General features: G+C 40.1%; 1 protein-coding gene across 1 annotated transcript in view; it reads left to right on the forward strand.

Moving 5' to 3' along the window:
* Window positions 1–18955, forward strand: part of FUT8 (fucosyltransferase 8) — a 151825-nt gene that overhangs the window by 92182 nt on the left and 40688 nt on the right. The window contains 1 exon segment of the mRNA XM_042445868.1: window positions 8796–9033. Coding sequence (XP_042301802.1) covers window positions 8796–9033 — 238 coding nt within the window.

Genomic DNA, 18955 nt, shown 5'->3' on the forward strand with positions numbered 1-18955 from the left:
AAAGCTGGAAACTGTTCACCTGACATATACAACTTTTTGTACTGAAATATGATTTAAACACTTTTCACTATAAGCAGAGGATGGTTCAGTTTTTTGAATAAAAACATAATCAATTCACTAACTAGTATAGCATCCAAAACAATAACAGTGACTGCTACTTTGCCATTGTGATGGCAGCACAAAGAAAGATTTTGATCCCTTGCCACACCCCTTCTACCTTCCATTATGAAAATGATCAGATGATAATGTTGACTGGGATTTCCACAAATGGAGGACATTTTGGTAGATTTATTCTTTCTGCATTCATCTTGGTTTCTCCATACACTCTGGGAAGTGTCTAAGTAAAGCATGATTTGGGTTTTCTGGAAACTTTAAATCTGTAGAATTTTGCAGTGTCATAAATGGAATGGTGTCTGATTTCAGCATTTTTGGTTGACTCATGTAAGGACCCAAATAAATTGTTTAAATTAGGAGTTGGATTCTAAATTTTAAAATAAAATGCGGCTGGATTTTTTTAACAGTAGATGTTAGATAATAAATGTTAATGGACTGTCCATGGGGTTTTTAAGCAAAGGACTAGTCAACGAGGTGATGTAGTTGTAGATTTCCTGCATTAATAGACAGTCTAATGACTTTAGAGGTTCCTTCTAACTCATGGCTATCGCTGTGGAATTTGTGATTATATTTAGTAAAAAAAACATTGTAATGTTAATTTCTATGATGTATAACAAATATTGTCCCCCCCCCCTTAGTCACATACCTGAGCTCAGATTCTTTTTACTATTATCAGTAAAAAATGTTTCAATGTACACTTACTTGGATTAACTTCAAATTCAGTGCTTTACTTGAAAATTACTTTATTAGAGTATTTGTAAATATTTTAATACATGACAATTTAGTAGCATGAACTTCTATTGCATTGTTAAATGCACAAAGATCATATAAAACTTGTTAACATGGTAATTCTGGCATGCCCAATAAGTGGCACATTTCTTTCTTTCTTAACTGTAGTTATCTGACTGACATTAACAGATCCTTTCAAACTGCATGATTTGACTTATATCCATTATTAAGTTAGCTAAAAATGTTATAAAATAGTGCTTTTTGAGGAGTGCAAATTTTTCTACATGAAATTATAGCAGAAGAATTTGTTTTATTACATAACATATTCTGGCCCACATCACTGTGTATCAGTGGGGAAATGCCTTAGAAACACAGTGTTGATGGCTAAAATCAGCCTGATGTTCCACAGGTCTGCAAGGTCATCTAAAGGGCAGCATCAAGTTCAGCAGGGACTTCCCCCTCCACGAGACTTGTGGGATATGGCTTCTTGAATTTCTGAAGATAATCCAACTTAATTGGTGATCCAATCTTATGAAGGCATAGGGAGGATGAGGCTCTGTACCTCGAGAAGGTAATAATCTGAGTATAAAAATAGTGTCACTCTGATGTCCCTAATATCAGGTGAACTAGTTTTCTGAACTTTGTTGTGTCCTGGGTGTGTCCTGTACCATGGTGGTGGTTATTGAAGATAAATGCATGATTTTCAAAGACCCGTGGAAGTTCATACTGATTGGACAGTAAAGTTCCTGGTGTATATGCTGAATACTGTATTTCCAAGACCAGTGTTAAAGACTATTTTAACTAAACATTCAAGTTGCCAAAGATATGTTTCTTAAAAGCCAAAGGAGCAAATGCCTCTCCTACAATTATGAAGCTTAGAACTCAACATTGGTAAGGTTATTTTGGCAGTGAGAAAGAAAATCCAATTATTATTATTATTATTATTAACCTTTATTTATAAAGCGCTGCAAATTTACACAGCGCAGTACATACAATCTTTTTAATTGGATGGTTCCCTGCCCTCAGGCTTACAATCTAAAAAGACACGACACAGAAGGAGAAGGGAGTGGTGGTGGGGAAGGGGCCTGTCTAGTAAGATAATACATATAAAATACATAGCAATACAGGAAATGATTCAATAAAACAGACAACAAAAGAACATCAAATAGCAATTTGATGTTTTCCCATCTCTGTTAACAAATATACAAGATTAATAAATTGAGTATGAATTTCCCTTTCATAACACCTAAATTTTGGATGCCTCAAGGTGTTGTCCAATGGTTGCACTAGTCCAGGACCTGAGTTGTGCAGTGGGGCTTACATTCTACAGTCCATTCCAAGTTCCCAGAACTACTAGTAGTCATATTTTATTGTATAAAATAGGCCATGAAAGATTAGAGTTATGAAACTGTGAACTATTTTATTCTGTTTCTTTACTCTGCCTTTAGGTATGTGGTGGATTTTGCAAATGTAGTATATTGTTAAGGATAAAATACTTGGAGTAATCCAAGGGTGGTTTTACATTTATATGTGATGGTAATCCAGTCAGATTCTTGTTGAATCCTAAACCCTAGTGACTGACATCTGATATTTCCCCCTTCTTTTGTGATGGTCAGAAGTACCTAGGCAGGAGTTTAGCAGAAATAGATTTATCCTTTTAATTTACAGGTTTTTTTCCTGGCCCATCAGCTTTATCTTCTCTATGTTAAAGAACAATGTATTTCAAATTATTGGTCGAAATCTAGAAACAAAGGCAAGTTTCCTCAAAACAAATCTTGCTAAGAAAACCCCATAATAGGTTAGGGTCAGCATAAGTAAAAAAATGACTTTGAAGGTAAACAACAGCAACAACAACAACAACAACAACATGATGAATTCTGTAAGATAAAAGTATGAAATTTTTACACCAGGCATAGGAATGTCACAATCTTTAGATGTTCATGAACTGCAACTTCCAATAACTCTGTTTATCATAGTTGATGGTGAGGAATGCCAAGGGTTGCAGTTTAACAACATTTAAATAGCCATACTCTGCTAATCCCTGTTTTAGACAATATAGATGGTTTACAGAGAATAGTGTTCAACAGATGTTCAAACTGACAGTAACCTTTATTCATGAAAGCTGTCAATATAATAAAAACTTGATGATTCTGACTCAGATGCATAAGGATGTTGGTAATGTTGTTCTGAGCTACCCTTTAAAATGGGGGGTGTTGGCGTAATAAAGCCCATTTCAGATTAAATAATTGCCCTTGCAATTGACTTGATAAAAATTCCATGTCTGGCAGCAGTTTCTTCCTGTATGATTTAGGAGGCATGTTTTGAAACTAGAAAAACATATATAGACTTCATGAGCTGCTGGCATAAGTTTTCTGAAATGTCTTGCCTGTCATTATCCTACAGTGCTTATCTCAAGAACCATGGTATCTAGGTACACATTTTAAGTGTAATTAACAAGCATTTCAAGTGTAACTGTGCAAGTAATAATCATCAAACTATGTTAGTGAATATTTTGAAGTTATCAAGTAATTTTACAAATAGACTTCACAGACTTCGCACATTACTCTGATTACACAACATCTTCCTGGCTGGTTTTATTTTCTGTTTATCTGTATTAATAAAGGTGTCTGTGTCTTTGCATATGTTTTGGCCATTGTTTGACCAGTTTGCAAGACTGTGAAACCTAGAAAAGTAAAATGTGTCCTGGGATTGCGCATCTCTTTAAATTGTGCATTTGGTTTAATTAATGGCTTAGTTAATGTAAGTTTATTTACATCTGTCTGTAGTTTCCAGTACTGTTTTCATTCATTTAATGGCTGGCTTTGCTAAATAGGAGAGAGGAAGCTGCAGTCAGACCTGGCATATTGGTTTCAGTAAAAGCTCTCAAGACATCTCCAGAGGTATGGCAGAGCAAACAGCATGCTGAGTGTGACTGCTGCTTCTCCCTGCAGGGTTCTTGCACTTCCTGAAAAGTTTAAAAGGGGAGGCCAGGAAGGTCCTCCTTGCCTGGTAAGAGAGGGTAGGAAGTAGAGTAAACAGAGTAAAATACTGATTTGAGGAAAATGCAGATTATCAAGCAAATTTTTTTTAAAAAAAAGGAAAAAAAGGGGGGAAAGAGTACTGGGGTGGGGTAGATCTACTAGGTGAGTGAGTGAAAGAATGAGAGCAACTGGCTTGGTAAGGCAAGATAAAGAATTAAGGGGGCATTCCCACAGGGAATATAACGCAACGTATATCGCTGCGATTCTGACTTGGATTTTTTTTCTGAGTCGTAATCGGATCTGACTGGGGTTGCCATAATTCTCTACTATAAACCAGGACAAAATGTAGGACAAAATTTAGACCAAAATATAGGACAATTGTAGGATAAAATTTAGCCCAAAATGTAGCATGTTGTTTGCTCTGCCATACCTCTGGAGATGTCTTGAGAGCTTTTGCTGAAATCAATATGCCAAGTCTGACTGCAGCTTCCTCTCTCCTATTTAGCAAATTTAGCCCAAAATGTAAAATTTAGCCGATTTATGTCCTACATTTTGGACTAAATTTTATTCTACAATTGTCCTATATTTTGGGCTAATTTTTGTCCTACATTTTTTCCTGGTTTATAGTAGAGAATTATGGCAACCCTAGATCTGACCCACCGTTCCCACTAAAAATGGTGCAAACAGACCCGGGTTTTCTTACCTCTGTTTTCATTCCCATTGGTATTTTCCCCATGGTAATTTGAAGCGGGTTATTTTGCTCCCCGTTCCCATTGCCCTTCCAGAACCTCTTTTTTTTTTAAAGCAGTTGTCAGTCAAGCACCTAAGTGCTTGACGTCAAAGCCAATCAGTCGCTTAGGCGTTTTTCCCCTCCGGGAAAGGGAAAAGGGAGCCTCTATTCCCCTCAAATCCCTTTGCATCCCAGGCTCTTCTGTGTCTTCCCATAGTTCCTCTGGGAAAGAGAGAAGGAGCCTCTATTCACCCCAAATCCCTTTGCGTCCCAGGCTCTTCTGTGTCTTCCCATAGTTCCTCTGGGCAAGAGAGAAGGAGCCTCTATTCACCCCAAATCCATTCCCCCCCCCCATTGGTCCCTGGGCTGTCTGGGGGGTGATTAAGCAGGCATGTAATACAAAGCCGATCTGCTGCTCAGGCAGAGGCAAAAAAATTAAAAATAATAGTTAAAAAATGGTGTTCAATGGGTCTCCTCACACGTCGGCCTATGAATGTGGAGCAGGGGGGAGGTTGCAGGGGCCATAATGTGTTTACTGTGTTTGGAGGTCAATCTAGAGCCTTACCCTGCTTCCCACTCCACCGAGGGAAAGACTATGCGAATGGGAGAAAATGGCGCCGGTAATGCAGGAAAGAGAACAAGCGGGTGACACCCCCAGGCCAGCCCCTTGAGCACCGCTCCTCCCATCCCCAAGTTCCCGAATCAGACACCCTTGTCATTCCCATTCATTTGCCCCGAATCAGACTCGGGAGGTGCAGGAAAAACCTCTTAAAAAGTGCAGTTAAATTAAACCGATTTATCCACCACTGATTTGGGTTTTTTCAGGAAAAATCGATTACATGGGGATCAAATCCAAATTCCAATGGGAACGAAATTGGTGCAATGAGGATCGAATGCACACTCAAATGGGAACAATGCACCCATAATTCGATTCTTGATGCGCGTTATAAGCCAGTGGGAATGGGGCCATAGTTAGCCCTCCGTTTTTGTGGAGGATCTATCCCAGCCCCCCCCCCGCTCACAAAAACAGAGGCCGATATTCAAATCCCATAAGCTTGAATGGGACGCGTGTCCGCAAGCATGGGGTGCGTGCCACGGGGACACACCCCAATGAAATTAACAGAGGTCGCTTCTCCATGAATATTCAAGACCACTGATCTCGATTCCGTGAGAACAGAGGGGTGACTGTGCATGGTTGAGTAAGCAGAGAGAGCATTCTCTATGGGAAAGAGAAAAAGCACTAGGGTAGGTTATGAGTCAAGAGGGGGAAACCGCCTAGGTGGGTAAGAGGGAAAATGCAATGGGATGGGAGCTATAGACTTTCTAACTATTGTGAAGTAGGGTTCTTCTTCTGGTTTAGTGTATTTTCACTCCACTGTTCACTTGAGAAGGCTTTTGTGAAACTTCTAAAATCAACTAAAAATAAATAAAAGCAGAAAAGTTAATCACTATTAAAAAGGAGTGCTATACCCATTATCTGTATGGTACTCCTTACGTTGCTGCAGCATCACTCTAACAGAGAAGCCTCCCCCTACCATGTCTGATGTGGAAACAGAACCCCTGGCTGCACCCACGTGGCCAGGTCCCCCATTTCCACATCAGACATGGCACTCAGCACAATACATGGCAAGGTAAGGAGCTCAAGGGGCCCATGTGAACGAACAGTTGGTATTGGCTGCAGAGTTTCCAGGACACTCTGTGGCAAATCAGGAATAAAATACCCCAGGGCATCAGCTGTTTTTCTTGGGGTTGGGCTGACTCCTCTGGCTTGGCTTCTCATCTGGTCTGGCAGGATCAAGCCAAGCCTGATCCTGCCCCTGGGATTTTGGTCTGTGTCATCTGAACTAGACAATGTGAGGCCGGGGGAACCAGGGGGAACCTGGGCCTTTTGGACACAGATAGTTATTGCTAGTTTATTTCTGATTAGGACTGATCACAGTTTACCTACTGAAATTTTGACTTAAATTGAAAGTTGGCGTCAATCTAAAGTGGCTTTTGAACACTCAGAGATGAGTCTGCTTCTGAGAGAACACCCAAACTATTAAATTGTTCCTTTCAGGAGAACTACATTTCTGTAAAAAGCTTGATGGACACCATTTCCTAGGCCTGTTGAAGCATCTCACAAACTTGTAGCATCTCTATTGTATTTGAATTGAATTTCTGTTTATTAGCTTCCTTCCAGTCCATGGCTGATTGTGATCACATCCTGATTTTGATTTTAAAAAGAGAGAGAGAGATGGAGCTTGGTATCGCTGAATGACTTTGCTCACAGCCACAGTATGTAAGATGGTGATTAACCCAGAGTCAAGCACTGGGCTTTATGGGATGTAAATGTGGTCCATTCAGGAGTGGTGAATTTGGGATATTTTGACAATAAAGAGATAGTCTTTAGAAAAGTTCAAGGAAGTATAAATTGTATCAGGAGTAGTGGCATTTCTCAGCCATACTTTAAATGTCCGTCACTATTCACTCCTTCCGTCTACCAGAATGCCTCAGAATAATATAATGTATGAACATTCTGGGTAAAATGGTGGAAACAGAGGAATTCTGCCACTACAAGTGGCGATGGATGGATGGATGGATACCTGAAAAAGATATTTGAAGTAGTGTTGCTCATAACATTTAAGTGAATGTTTAAGTAAACATTTTGCCCTCTCCAAATCATTACTATTTAGTGGAGACAAATCATAGAATCATAGAGTTGGAAGAGACCGCAAGGGCCATCCAGTCCAAACCACTGCCATGAGGGAATCCCAATCAAAGCATCCCCGACAGATGGCCATCCGGCCTCTGTTTAAAGACCTTTAGGAAAGGAGACTCCACTGCACTCCAAGGGAGTTTGTTCCACTGTTGAACAGCCCTTACTGTCAGGAAGTTCCTTCTAATGTTGAGGTGGAATTTCTTTTCCTGTTGCTTGCATCCATTGCTCCAGGTCCTAATCTCTGGAGCAGCAGAAAACAAGATTGCTCTCTCCTTAATGTGACATCCATTCAAGTGTTTAAACAGCACTATCAGGGCTTAACCTTCTCTTATTCAGGCTAAACATCCCCAGCTCCCTAAGCCGTTCCTCATAGGGCATGGTTTCCAGACCCTTCACCATTTTAGTTCCCCTCCATTGGAGACGCTCCAGTTTCTCAACATCCTTTTTGAATTGAGGTGCCCAGAATTTGACATAGTATTCCAGGTGGGGCATGACCAAAGCAGAATAGAGTGGCACTATTGCTTCCCTAGATCTAGACACTATACTTCTATTGATGCAGCCTAAAATTGTAGTTCATCTGGTCCTGGAGACTTATATTCATTTAGATTAACCAGGTATTCCTGTACTATCTTCTTACTTATTTTGTGCTGAAATTCCCCTATTCTGTCCTCTGGTCCATTTTCCTCAAGTTGAGCACCCTTTGCCTTTTCTGAGAAGACTGAAGCAAAGAAGGTGTTGACTAATTCTGCCTTTTCTCTGTCCTCTGTTAGCATCCCTTTCCTAAATGTCATAAATTCAAATCCAACATTCTCACAAAACAACTTTAGCTCAGCTGAGTGGAGGTACTTGAACACAGAGCTTCTTATTCAACACCAGGATTGTATTTTATTACATGAACTTTAAAAAGTTACTTTGGACTGAAGTTTGCAGAATCGTCAGTCAGTACAATCCTTGGTAATGCTGGGTAGGAGATTCTGAATGTCATCCAAAAAGCCCCTTTCCAACTCTGATCAAGTTGTATCACATACCAAAGCAGCATATTCTATTAACAGGAGCTCCTTAGAGTACATTTGTTATCATTTCTTTGAATAATTTCAAATGTATTTAACTGTTCTAAAGTGCTGCTCTCCTTGACTTGTCTTTATTTGTAGTAGGTGCACAGAAAATTAATGTAGGAAGTATTTATTCATGTGGTGGTGTAAACAAGCAAAATTGGGGGGTTGGGAAGAAGATTCATTATGTTCCCTGAAGCAAGAAAATGTTGAACATAGCCAGCTGATAGAAAGAGCTTACCCTTTCAGGTGTATTGGTGATGTATATGCTTTGAGGTCAAATTTTTTCATTTGGACAAGTTTAGAGTAAAAGAGTTATTTAAAATTGTGTAAGCATTTCAGTGTCAAACTAGAGAAAAATGGGCAATACCTTTTCATAGACTTCTTCATTTGAATATAAATTATCAAAATTGCTGTTAATTCATGATCATTTTAATTTGTTCTGAGGGGAAAAAAAACACATTTCTTTCTGTCTTTATTCTTCATAGAACCCCAAGGATTGTAGCAAAGCTAAGAAACTAGTTTGTAACATCAACAAAGGCTGTGGTTATGGTTGCCAACTTCATCATGTAGTCTACTGCTTCATGATTGCTTATGGCACTCAAAGGACACTAATTTTGGAGTCTCAGAACTGGCGCTATGCTACTGGAGGATGGGAGACAGTTTTTAGGCCAGTCAGTGAGACCTGTACTGACAGATCAGGAAGCACTACTGGGCACTGGTCAGGTAAGTCTCAGTGGATTTTATAGCTATTCACCCCCCTTTTTTTTTCCTTTTTCCTTTTTTTATTTTTTGCACAGCAGACATGTTTAAAAAGAAATCCATTAATTGGTGTTGCAGTTCTGAATAACACTTGGGTTGTACAGTATATTTCTCCATCGTGGATGAAATACAGCAGATACTTTACTATGAAACAAATATTAAAAAATAGACAAAAATAATATAATATGAATATTGTCATGAAATGTTCATTTCCCCCCTGAGTTTTCCCACTTTTAATGAAAAGGACTGGCACTAGATGCTCAAGGAAGTAGCAGTGAATTCTTTGTGCTGATGTCAATTATATTATATATACTCGACTATAAGTTGACCCCAGGTATAAGTTGAGGGCAGGTTTAAGGGACAAAATTATGGATTTTGATATGACCCATGGATAAGTTGAGGGTAAAACTTAGTATCTAAATGATGAAGCAAAGGAAAATGATGCCAAAGAACCTACAAAATTCTGGCAGGCATAACTGTTTGTGCTCACCCTAAAGGCTGGATGGATAAGGAGTAGAGGGGGGGACATTGCTTCCAGGACACATTATACTCTTGGGATGGTTTCCTTTTCTCTGTTGAAGTACAGTATTTACATTGACCCTTGGATAAGTTGACCCAGATTTTTGGAGTCAATTTTTTTACTAAAAATTCTAGAGTTATACATGAGTATATGACTATACACACATGTCAAAATTAAACAGAGAATAGGGAAGAAATCCGTCTGTAATAGTGGTTCTTAAACTTCTACCTCTCGCCAAGTATGCAAGAGTATTAACAAAATCCTCTGAAGCCACAACTGTAAATATGAACTGTAAATAAGAACAATAAATAAGGGACTCAAGGCAACTAGTAGCATATTTGTTCATATCAAAGGCATTTTATTTCTGAATACTTTGGCTCAATTTTTAGAACTTTACTGAACATCTAATCTTATTATCCACAATATTTGGAATAGTCCTCAATTTCCATTCTCCATCAGACTGAACTGGTACATTGGGTTATGTTGGCTAAAATCCAAAAAGTAATACAGTGGCCCCTTCTCTTATGCGGGGGATCCGTTCCAGACCCCCTCACCCACATAAGGGAAATTGGACGTATGCTTGGCCCCATTAAAGTCAATGGGGCTCATGCTTGCGGTGGCGTGCAAGCATGCGGGCGCGCACATACCACGGGTGCGTACCCCATTACTCTTTCTGGAGTGCGGTGCTGCTTCCTCCGGTGCGGTTTCCAGCGTATGTTGGAATTGTAAGGTGTGCCTTCATATGCCATGGGCACACTGTATTTCCAAACACAGTTCATTGCACTGAGAAACTGGTAGAGAACTATTTGTGTAAGTAAATTTTTAAAAATCACCCTTTCTCACAGCGGATACCCTTCATAAATATGAATAGAGCTCTTCTGTTCTCATTGGGTACTTCTGAATCCAACCTACAGATAACATTTGTCAGATTTTACCAGGTACCCAAATTCTAATTACCCAATCTTTGTAAAGATTTTTCCGCTTTCCTTATACTGTAGAACATTTTTATTGTTATAGAAATGAATCTTACTGATAAAACATTCAAAGAAGAGACCTGTCTGTCTGTCTGTCTGTCTGTCTATGGCTGTGTTTTTAAATTTCTAGAAATTCTCACCTGAGAAGTAATTTGGGGCTATAATCTGAATAACCAAATGCTTGAATGAAAATTAGTTGCATTGAGTACATCATCAGAAATATGAATCTTCCAGAATTTTGAATTGCTCAGTGTTTTAGCTAGATGTGTTTAGTTTTTTGTTTGTCCTTGGTTAGGAGAAGTAGAGAACTTTTTCAGAAAACTTTTTTGGGGGAGTATTATCCATCGCCATTGTGGAAGACCCAGTCTTTCTGTCAATTTACTTTAAATCAGTTGCTGTTTTGGGGGGGGTTTGGACTCACAGCATCTGAGACATTTTAGTGATGGGTGCAGCTCAGAGTCTCTGAATCAATGCTCTCTCAACCGATTTTCAGGTTTGGTTTCAGATTTGGTTCAGCTTCCAGAATTAGACTGTAGAATCCTTCAAATGAAAGCGATCATCACATGTGAAGGTAGTTGGTGCATGTTCTATCTATGTAGTGATAGTTTTAAAGGTATCTTGGAGTTGGAGGACATCACACCAAAGGCAACTTTACCGAGTTCACTATCTTAAGGCCAAAACAGACTGCCCTTTTGTGCCTCCTTCTGGGCAGCTTGGGAGTGTGGCGTTTAGATACCCCTCATACCCAAGCTGCTCGGAAGCCACCTGGCCATTTACACATACGACACATGCCGCTGGAGCACCTTAAAGCCAGCTTCCAGCCACATTGGGGAGGAAAAGCTGGCTGTTTGCCACCCTCAGTATGAGTGTCTCTTTGCCTCTCTTTTTTGTCCAGCGAAGGGCAGATTGGGGCTGTGGTGTGCAATCGCTGCAGCCTCAATCCGGCTTCGGAAGGGGCGGCTTGAAGCTGCCCCTTTGGGGTGGTCCGTTTTACCCCTTAGTTCACACCATGCATCTGAGGAAGTAGATTTAGTCTACAAAAGCTTATGCTGCAACTTCTTTCACGCAGTTCATCTCAAAGGTGCTACAAGATCCCTTTGCAGTCTGAGTCATGTTAATGATTGGCACTGTGTATTTCTTTTTGTTTGGTTAACGATATTTATATCCTTTTCTGTCCATAAGGAATTCCACAGTTGACTAACAACAATATAATAAAGAAAGAAAATAAATGGATTATAACTAAAGTGTCTGTTGAGTATATATAAAAGATAGATCTCATGACATCCTGTAACTCAAAAATTATTAGAATTTTTCATTGTTATGCTTTCTCAGTAGAGTTCTCGTTACTAGAAATGAGATAGTGGGTTGCAAAGATTAGTGGTGAAGCTTGGCCCCATTTTGCTCCTAAGCTGTTGGTTAATAGGAGGAAAATTGTAATGATGCAGTGAGGACAGTAATAGTCAATGTGGTGTAGTGGTTCCAGCATTGGACTACAACTCTGGAGATCAGGGTTCAGTTTTCCGCTCAGTTATGAAAACCCATTGGTTGACCTTGGGTAAGTCACGCACTCTTAGTCCCAGAAAACCCTGTGATAGTTTCACCTTAGGGTCACCTTAAATTGGAAAGAACTTGAAGGCACTCAACTGAGGGAGGACAGTTGCTGTGTCCCCAACGTGACTGGTATATCATAGGGAAAAGGAGCTTAAAACTCCTCTCCCAGTGGCATATTCCCAGACCCAGACCTGTTATATAGAAGATTGGTGGTTGCAACCTTTCTGCCTGAGTAGAAGTGCAGTCACCACTTCATGTTTTGTTCATTACTGAAGAAGGAAGTGAGAATATTGCCAGTTCTGAGCACTTAAAACTATTGAATGTCCCCTGTTGAAATAAATGAAAACATGAAGCTACCAAATCAATAAGCTTATTATGATTAATTAAATCTCCAAAAACTTATCAAAGCAGAGTAAGAGTGCTTCTTAAGCTATCTGATCTGGAAGACTGGCAGGATCCCACCCCCCACCCCTTTCACACACACACACCAAGTACTGGTATCATATTTGTGCTCATTGGCTATAGTTGTTTCTTTCTATCTTGAAAATTTGCTGCAGACTGGCAGTCAATAGCTCATGAACCAGCAGCAGTACATACATCACCAGTTTGGGTAGCACTGGAATAGGAGAAATATCTTAACATGTTGGCTGCATTTTGGTTGTATTTTATATTTCTCTTTTTATACATATACCATCTTTAGGATACTAGAATAGATTTTTAATGTTTTTCTAACACTGTTCCATATATGTTTCTGTGTGTACAAGAAAAGATCCAACACAAATTATTAAGGAATACTGCAGAGCCCTGTTGGACTGTGGAAATAAATGATGCTTTGGTTTAGTTTTATCCACTATCCAATTGGGCTATCTCTGAACCTGCAGTCTTGCTTTCTTACATGTAATGCCCTTGGAGGGAAGCTCCTGTTTGGTTTTTAGAATACACTGTATCCCCTTCTTCATTGTGAAGGTATTATTTCACATAAGCTTTTGTCCTTTTGTTCTTTTCTTTTATGAGTTTGTAGTTTCCCCTGTGCATTTTAAGATTTTGATTTTCTTTCTCCTGATTTCCCCCCCCTCTAGGACTTTGTGCTATCCAATAAAACATTTTAACTTAACATGAGATGCAGTGTTTCACTGAACATGGTAGACATTGTGTTTTTAAAAGTCATACAGTAGCTTATATAAGAAGGTGCCTGAGTGGTGTAGTGGTTTGAGCATTGGACTATGACTGGAGATCAGGGTTCAGTTCCCCACTTGGCCATGGAGACCCAGTGGATGACCTTGGCCAAGACACATACTGTCACTATAAGTCAGAAATGACTTTAAGGCACACAACAACAACAAAGCTTCTATAATGTTAAACTTCAATAAACTTTCATAGGCGCGTTACAGACCGCCCAAAATGGGTGGTCTGCCGCCACCGTCATTTGCAGCGCCGAGGAGCCCCAGCATACAAACCGCGTGGCTCCTCCATGCTGCAAAAAGAAGTCCCAAAATGGCGCTTCTCTTTGCGGCGTGGTTATTGTGCCACGAGGCGCCAATGGCGCACTCGCGGCGTCATTTGTGCTGTACGACGTACGGACGCAATGCGTCCGCTACATCAAAATGGCAGCCCCTGTGTGGATGGGCGCCACCATTTTGTATGGACTTGGTCCGTACTAGGGTTGAGGGGCGTCCGGAAGTGACGCCCCTTCTCAACCCTACTACGCCCCTTCCTAACCCTAATACGCCCCTTCAGCGCGTCTGTAACGCGCCATAATTTCAAAATGAAACTTTATTCTCAGGTAGGGTTACCAGGAGAAGTAAAGGAAATATTCTTGTATCTTTTAATAGTTGTTTAGAAGCAGGAACTACTGAATGTAAGAGTACTCTTAGATCCATCTTTGTCACTGGAAATCCGAATCTGTGTCTGGTCTACCCGAATCTGTGTCTGGGCCCAATCCTGACCCTGGGGTTTTAGTCTGCATCATCTGAACTAGACAGCATGAAGCTAGGGTAAACACGGGCCTTTTTGGCCTGTGCGGACAACCCCTAAGTTATCTCTGCCCAGGAAAGATTGTACTTGGCAGACAAGTCTGAGCTAGCCCCAAAACAATATAAAACACTTTAATAAATAAATAAATAAAATTTCAGTAAGTGTTGGTTGTCATGCTAGCAACACCTGCTGAAATTCTCTCTTCTATACCATTAAAGTACAGAAACACTGTCTCTTATTTCACCTGGCAACCCTATTTCCAGTCAAAACCTGAATGTGAATGGTTGAGCAGCCCACTCAATATGAGATTGATATTATATACAAAAATATGCTACATTTATAAACTGGAATGATACTGTCTTTTAAAAGGTCAGTGGGATTTATTTTATTTATTTATTTCAAGGGATTCCTATAATGCATCTACCAGTTGGTTATATATTTGGTAGAAGTGACATTATGATGAGTTTTGTGTTTTATCTTTTTGTTAGATTGGTTTTATCTGCTCCTACTTGTTTAAACTGTAGTGTAATTAATCAGCCAAGAGAACAGACAGTCTCTAGGGCAGGCACCCTGTGGTTAACCATAACATTGTGAACTGATAGACTAATATTGTAAGAAATGTGTTCAAATAAAATGTCACAGTCTATCATGTCTTCATTCTTTAATTGGAAGCTGTAATATGTGCATGTGGAAAGAGGACCATGGATGTTACATGTATAGCCACTGAATGAGTAGAAAACATTAGTAGTTAACATTTGTAGGCATCTCTTGCAATCAGGAAAGGGATGACTGAAATACTAAGGGTGGTACTTTTGATGATTTTTCCAAATTGGAAATTAATTGGAAAAACATTAACATTTACTATCTGAGTGTACCTGTATATGGAGGTGAGTGTTTATTTTGTGTGAGATACATTGGTCCTTGCTGTGAGTGCTGTTCACAACAACATTTTAGGAAAGACACAGTTTTCATATATAGCAAAGGGGAAAGAAGAGACGGGAGTAGGGGCAGAATGAATTTAAACATTTTTTAAAATAAAAATTTGCCAGTATTCATAAATATACCCCAGTCTTTATATTGGGGTTTAAAGTACTTGGGATTAGAACAATGTGAATGTAGGAGAAATTGAAACTGACAGATTCTTCTGTTAAAGCCTCAACTTTAAAACCTTAACGCTACAATATGTGGGTTTGAGTCCCGTGTTTTAAGGCTTGTTTGTGCTGAATAGAAGTTATCAACTTTTAAAAAGAAGTTTCTTATTTTTAATAGCAGCCATATTTATATAGTAGGCATATATACATGATCCTCTCCACCTTAGAAATATAGTGGACCCTTGTTATTCATTAGGGATAGGTTCCAGGACCCCCTATGGATACCAAAATCTGTGGATGCTTAAGACCCATTAAATATAGTGCCATAGTAAAATGGTGTCCCTTATGTAAAATGGCAAAATCAAGCTTTACTTTTTGGAATGTATACTTTTTTTTAATGTTTTCAAGCAGTAGATAAAGAATCTGTCGATATGGAGAGCCAACTGTATTTTCAAGCCATGGATGCTTAAATCCATGGATATGGAGGGCCTGCTGTAGCTGTACTGGTTGCATTTAGCTTTAATATGGGAGAAATCAGAACTGTTATTTTTTTTCATTTCTTACATGCCAGACAGTTGTATTTGTAGAACGTTGTAACATTCAAGGCTCTTTGCACTGCTTACCTGTTGAAGGTGCTCTGTCCTTGCATTTTTAGTTGTATAGTAGGCGTAGAATTGAGGTGCTGGAACCCAAACCTATGAGAAGTGGTTGAGGTAGCTGGGTATGTCTTTATGGGCATATGGATTGAGTATAACCTTAGCCTGGAGCAGAGAAGAAACATGATACAGTGGGCCTTTGGTATGCACTAGGGTTTAGTTCCAGGACCCCCTGTGGATTCCAAAATCTGTACTGTAGATGCTCAAATCCCATGAATACAGTAAAATGGTGCCTTTTGTATAAAATAGCAAAATCAATGCTTGCTTTTTGGAATTATATCTTTTTTTTAATGTTTTCCAGCAGTGGATAATTGAATCAATGGATAAAGCATCTGTGGATATGGAGGGCCAACTGTATGATCATTAAATACCTGAAGGGCTGTCATGCAAAAGATGAAATGAACGTTATCTTCTGCTAATGAGGCTCCAAAACAGGGGTAGGCAACCTGCGACCCGCGGGCCGGATGCGGCCCGGCAAGGCCTTGGAACCGGCCCCAGCCCGGTCCTGCCGCCGATTGCCGCCGGGGCCTTTGGCATCTCACACGAAGGGCATGGTGGGGCAATTGTCTATAGAAGCCTCAGAAACATGCATTTATCTTAACATTTTTAAAAAATCAGCAAATTTTTTCACATGTCTTCCATTTTTTATTTAAAAAGTGACCTCCATTTGAAAATTTTGTCCTACATTTGTCCTGGTTTATTTATTTATTTAATTTTAAAAAAATTATTTAATTATTTATTTTTTGGCTTCGGCCCCCCCCAGTTGTCTGAGGGACAGCAACCCGGCCCCCGGCTCAAAAGGATTGCCTACCCCTGCTCCAAAACATTCGATTTTAATTACAAGAAAGGAAATTAGGATTAAATAAGAAATTTCAGACAGTAAGAGCTGTTTGATATTAGAATGGACTCCCTCAGAAAGTAGGACTCTCCTTTATTGAATGTGTTTAAAATGAACTTGGATGCCAAACTCTTAGTGATAGTTTAGTGGTGGCTTCCTGCATTGACAGAGAGTTGTGCTGGATGTTCCTCCCAGTTCTGTAATCTATGTTATTGGGTATTTATGCCTAGAACTCTGAAAATTCTGGAAAGAGAGGCAGTGTTGTGTATTGTGAGGCCTGGTTGTTTGTGTAGAACGCTCCATTTGTACAAAATGCCCTTTCTGTATACAGACTGCCTTTGCCAAACACGGGGGATCATTTATTGTTGCCCCGCATAAGGCAAAAAATGCAGGACCTCAAGTCCCATTCGTATGAATGGGGTGCGCTCCTGTGTGCTGCATGGCGCAGGTGCACACCCCATTCATTCTATGGGGGCTTGCTGTCCACGTGACCTTGAGTACGTGTATGGCAAGCCCGCTTATGGCACAGGCGTGCTGTAGTTACCAGAGTTCTCCTTTTGCATTCTTTAAACATACTTCCCATGAGATCAGACTGATACAGAATCTACTCCTAAAATAAAGACTACACTGGTACCCCGGGTTACGAAATTAATTCGTTCCGCCGCCGCTTTCGTAACCCGGGATACTTTGTAAGCCGAATAGCCCATAGGCGCTAATGGGGAAAAAGCCGCGGCTGTGCCGCGGCTCCATTTAAAACAGCGCCAGGGTTTTTTCGTAACCCGAAAAAACCTTCGTAAGCCGAAACAATAAATCCCTATGGGATTTATTCGTATCCCGAAAATTTCGTAACCTGGGTATTTCGTAACCCGGGGGACCAGTGTATACATTGAATCTTTCCTGCAAGGAAAATTATAAGAAATTTAAAAAAAAGAATATTCCAGCTTTTTGAAAATGTGATGTTTATGTTCAAATATAATAACTTATTCCTGTTTTCCCAAAGTAATTAAGCTTTACAACAATACGTACACAACATATTGTTTTTGTGTAAACAGAAACATCTGACTTAAGCCAACTGAGAACGATTTGGATTCTTCAATCATGGGCTGCGGTTCCATGAAGAGGGACTTCTTGCAACGGACGGGTTGCATCTCACGCCAGTTGGAAGAAATGTTTTTGCCAACAGTCTCAAGAACTTGATCAGGAGGCCTTTAAACTGAGTTCTGAGGGGAAGGGAGTCAATATTAAGGAAAGCGAAAGGGATGGCGAAAATAGTCAAACTGACATAGAGGAAACAAGAAAAAAAGTGCAAAGACCCAACAGTGGGAGGCAAAAAAACTTGCACAGGCAGCAAGTAAAAGGGACCCATGGTCTGTGATGTTTCTACACTAATGCACAGAGCATGGGAAATAAGCAAGATGAACTCGAACTCCTAGTACAACAAAGCAAATATGATATAATAGGCATCACTGAAACCTGGTGGGATGAGTCTCATGATTGGAATGTGGAAATAGAGGGGTATAACCTTTTAAAGAGAAATAGGCCAAACAAGAAAGGAGGAGGAATAGCACTATATGTCAGAGATATTTAAACCAGTGAAGAGATCCAGGACATCAATCATGGAAGCCAGGTGGAGAGCATCTGGATAAAAATTAAAGGGGAGGGAAACAACAAGGATGTTATGGTGGGAGTCTACTACAGACTTCCAAGTCAGACTGAGGAATTGGATGATGCCTTTCTAGAACAGATGACCAAGCATTCAGAAAGGAGAGATATAGTAGTGATGGGCGACTTCAACTATCCTGATATTTGCTGGAAGTCAAACTCAGCCAAATCCTCCAGGTCTAGCAAATTCCTCACTTGCCTGGAAGACGATTTCATTGTCCAAAAGGTGGAAGAGGCAACAAGGGGATCAGCTATTTTAGATCTGATCCTAACCAACAAGGATGACTTGGTTAATGGGGTGCAAGTGGTGGGATCATTAGGTGGAAGTGACCATGTCTCCTGGAGTTTGTAATACAGTGGAAAGGAGAAGTCAGGCATAGTCAGACACACAGTCTAGACTTTCCACCCCTAATCTCTCGCCAGAGCTAGAGCAGCAAGTGTCATCCAGTTTAATAGCTGTCTCCCACTGGATGCACCATCGGCGTCTGAAGCTCAATATGTCCAAGACCGAGCTTCTTGTTTTCCCTCCTAATCCCACCCTTCACTACTCCTTTTCTATTTCTGTCAATAACGTCTCTATCCAGCCGGTCCAGGAAGCCCGCAGTCTTGTTTCCTATTTG

This window comes from Sceloporus undulatus, chromosome 1, assembly GCF_019175285.1.
Source record: "Sceloporus undulatus isolate JIND9_A2432 ecotype Alabama chromosome 1, SceUnd_v1.1, whole genome shotgun sequence".
In the NCBI taxonomy this organism is placed as follows: domain Eukaryota; kingdom Metazoa; phylum Chordata; class Lepidosauria; order Squamata; family Phrynosomatidae; genus Sceloporus; species Sceloporus undulatus.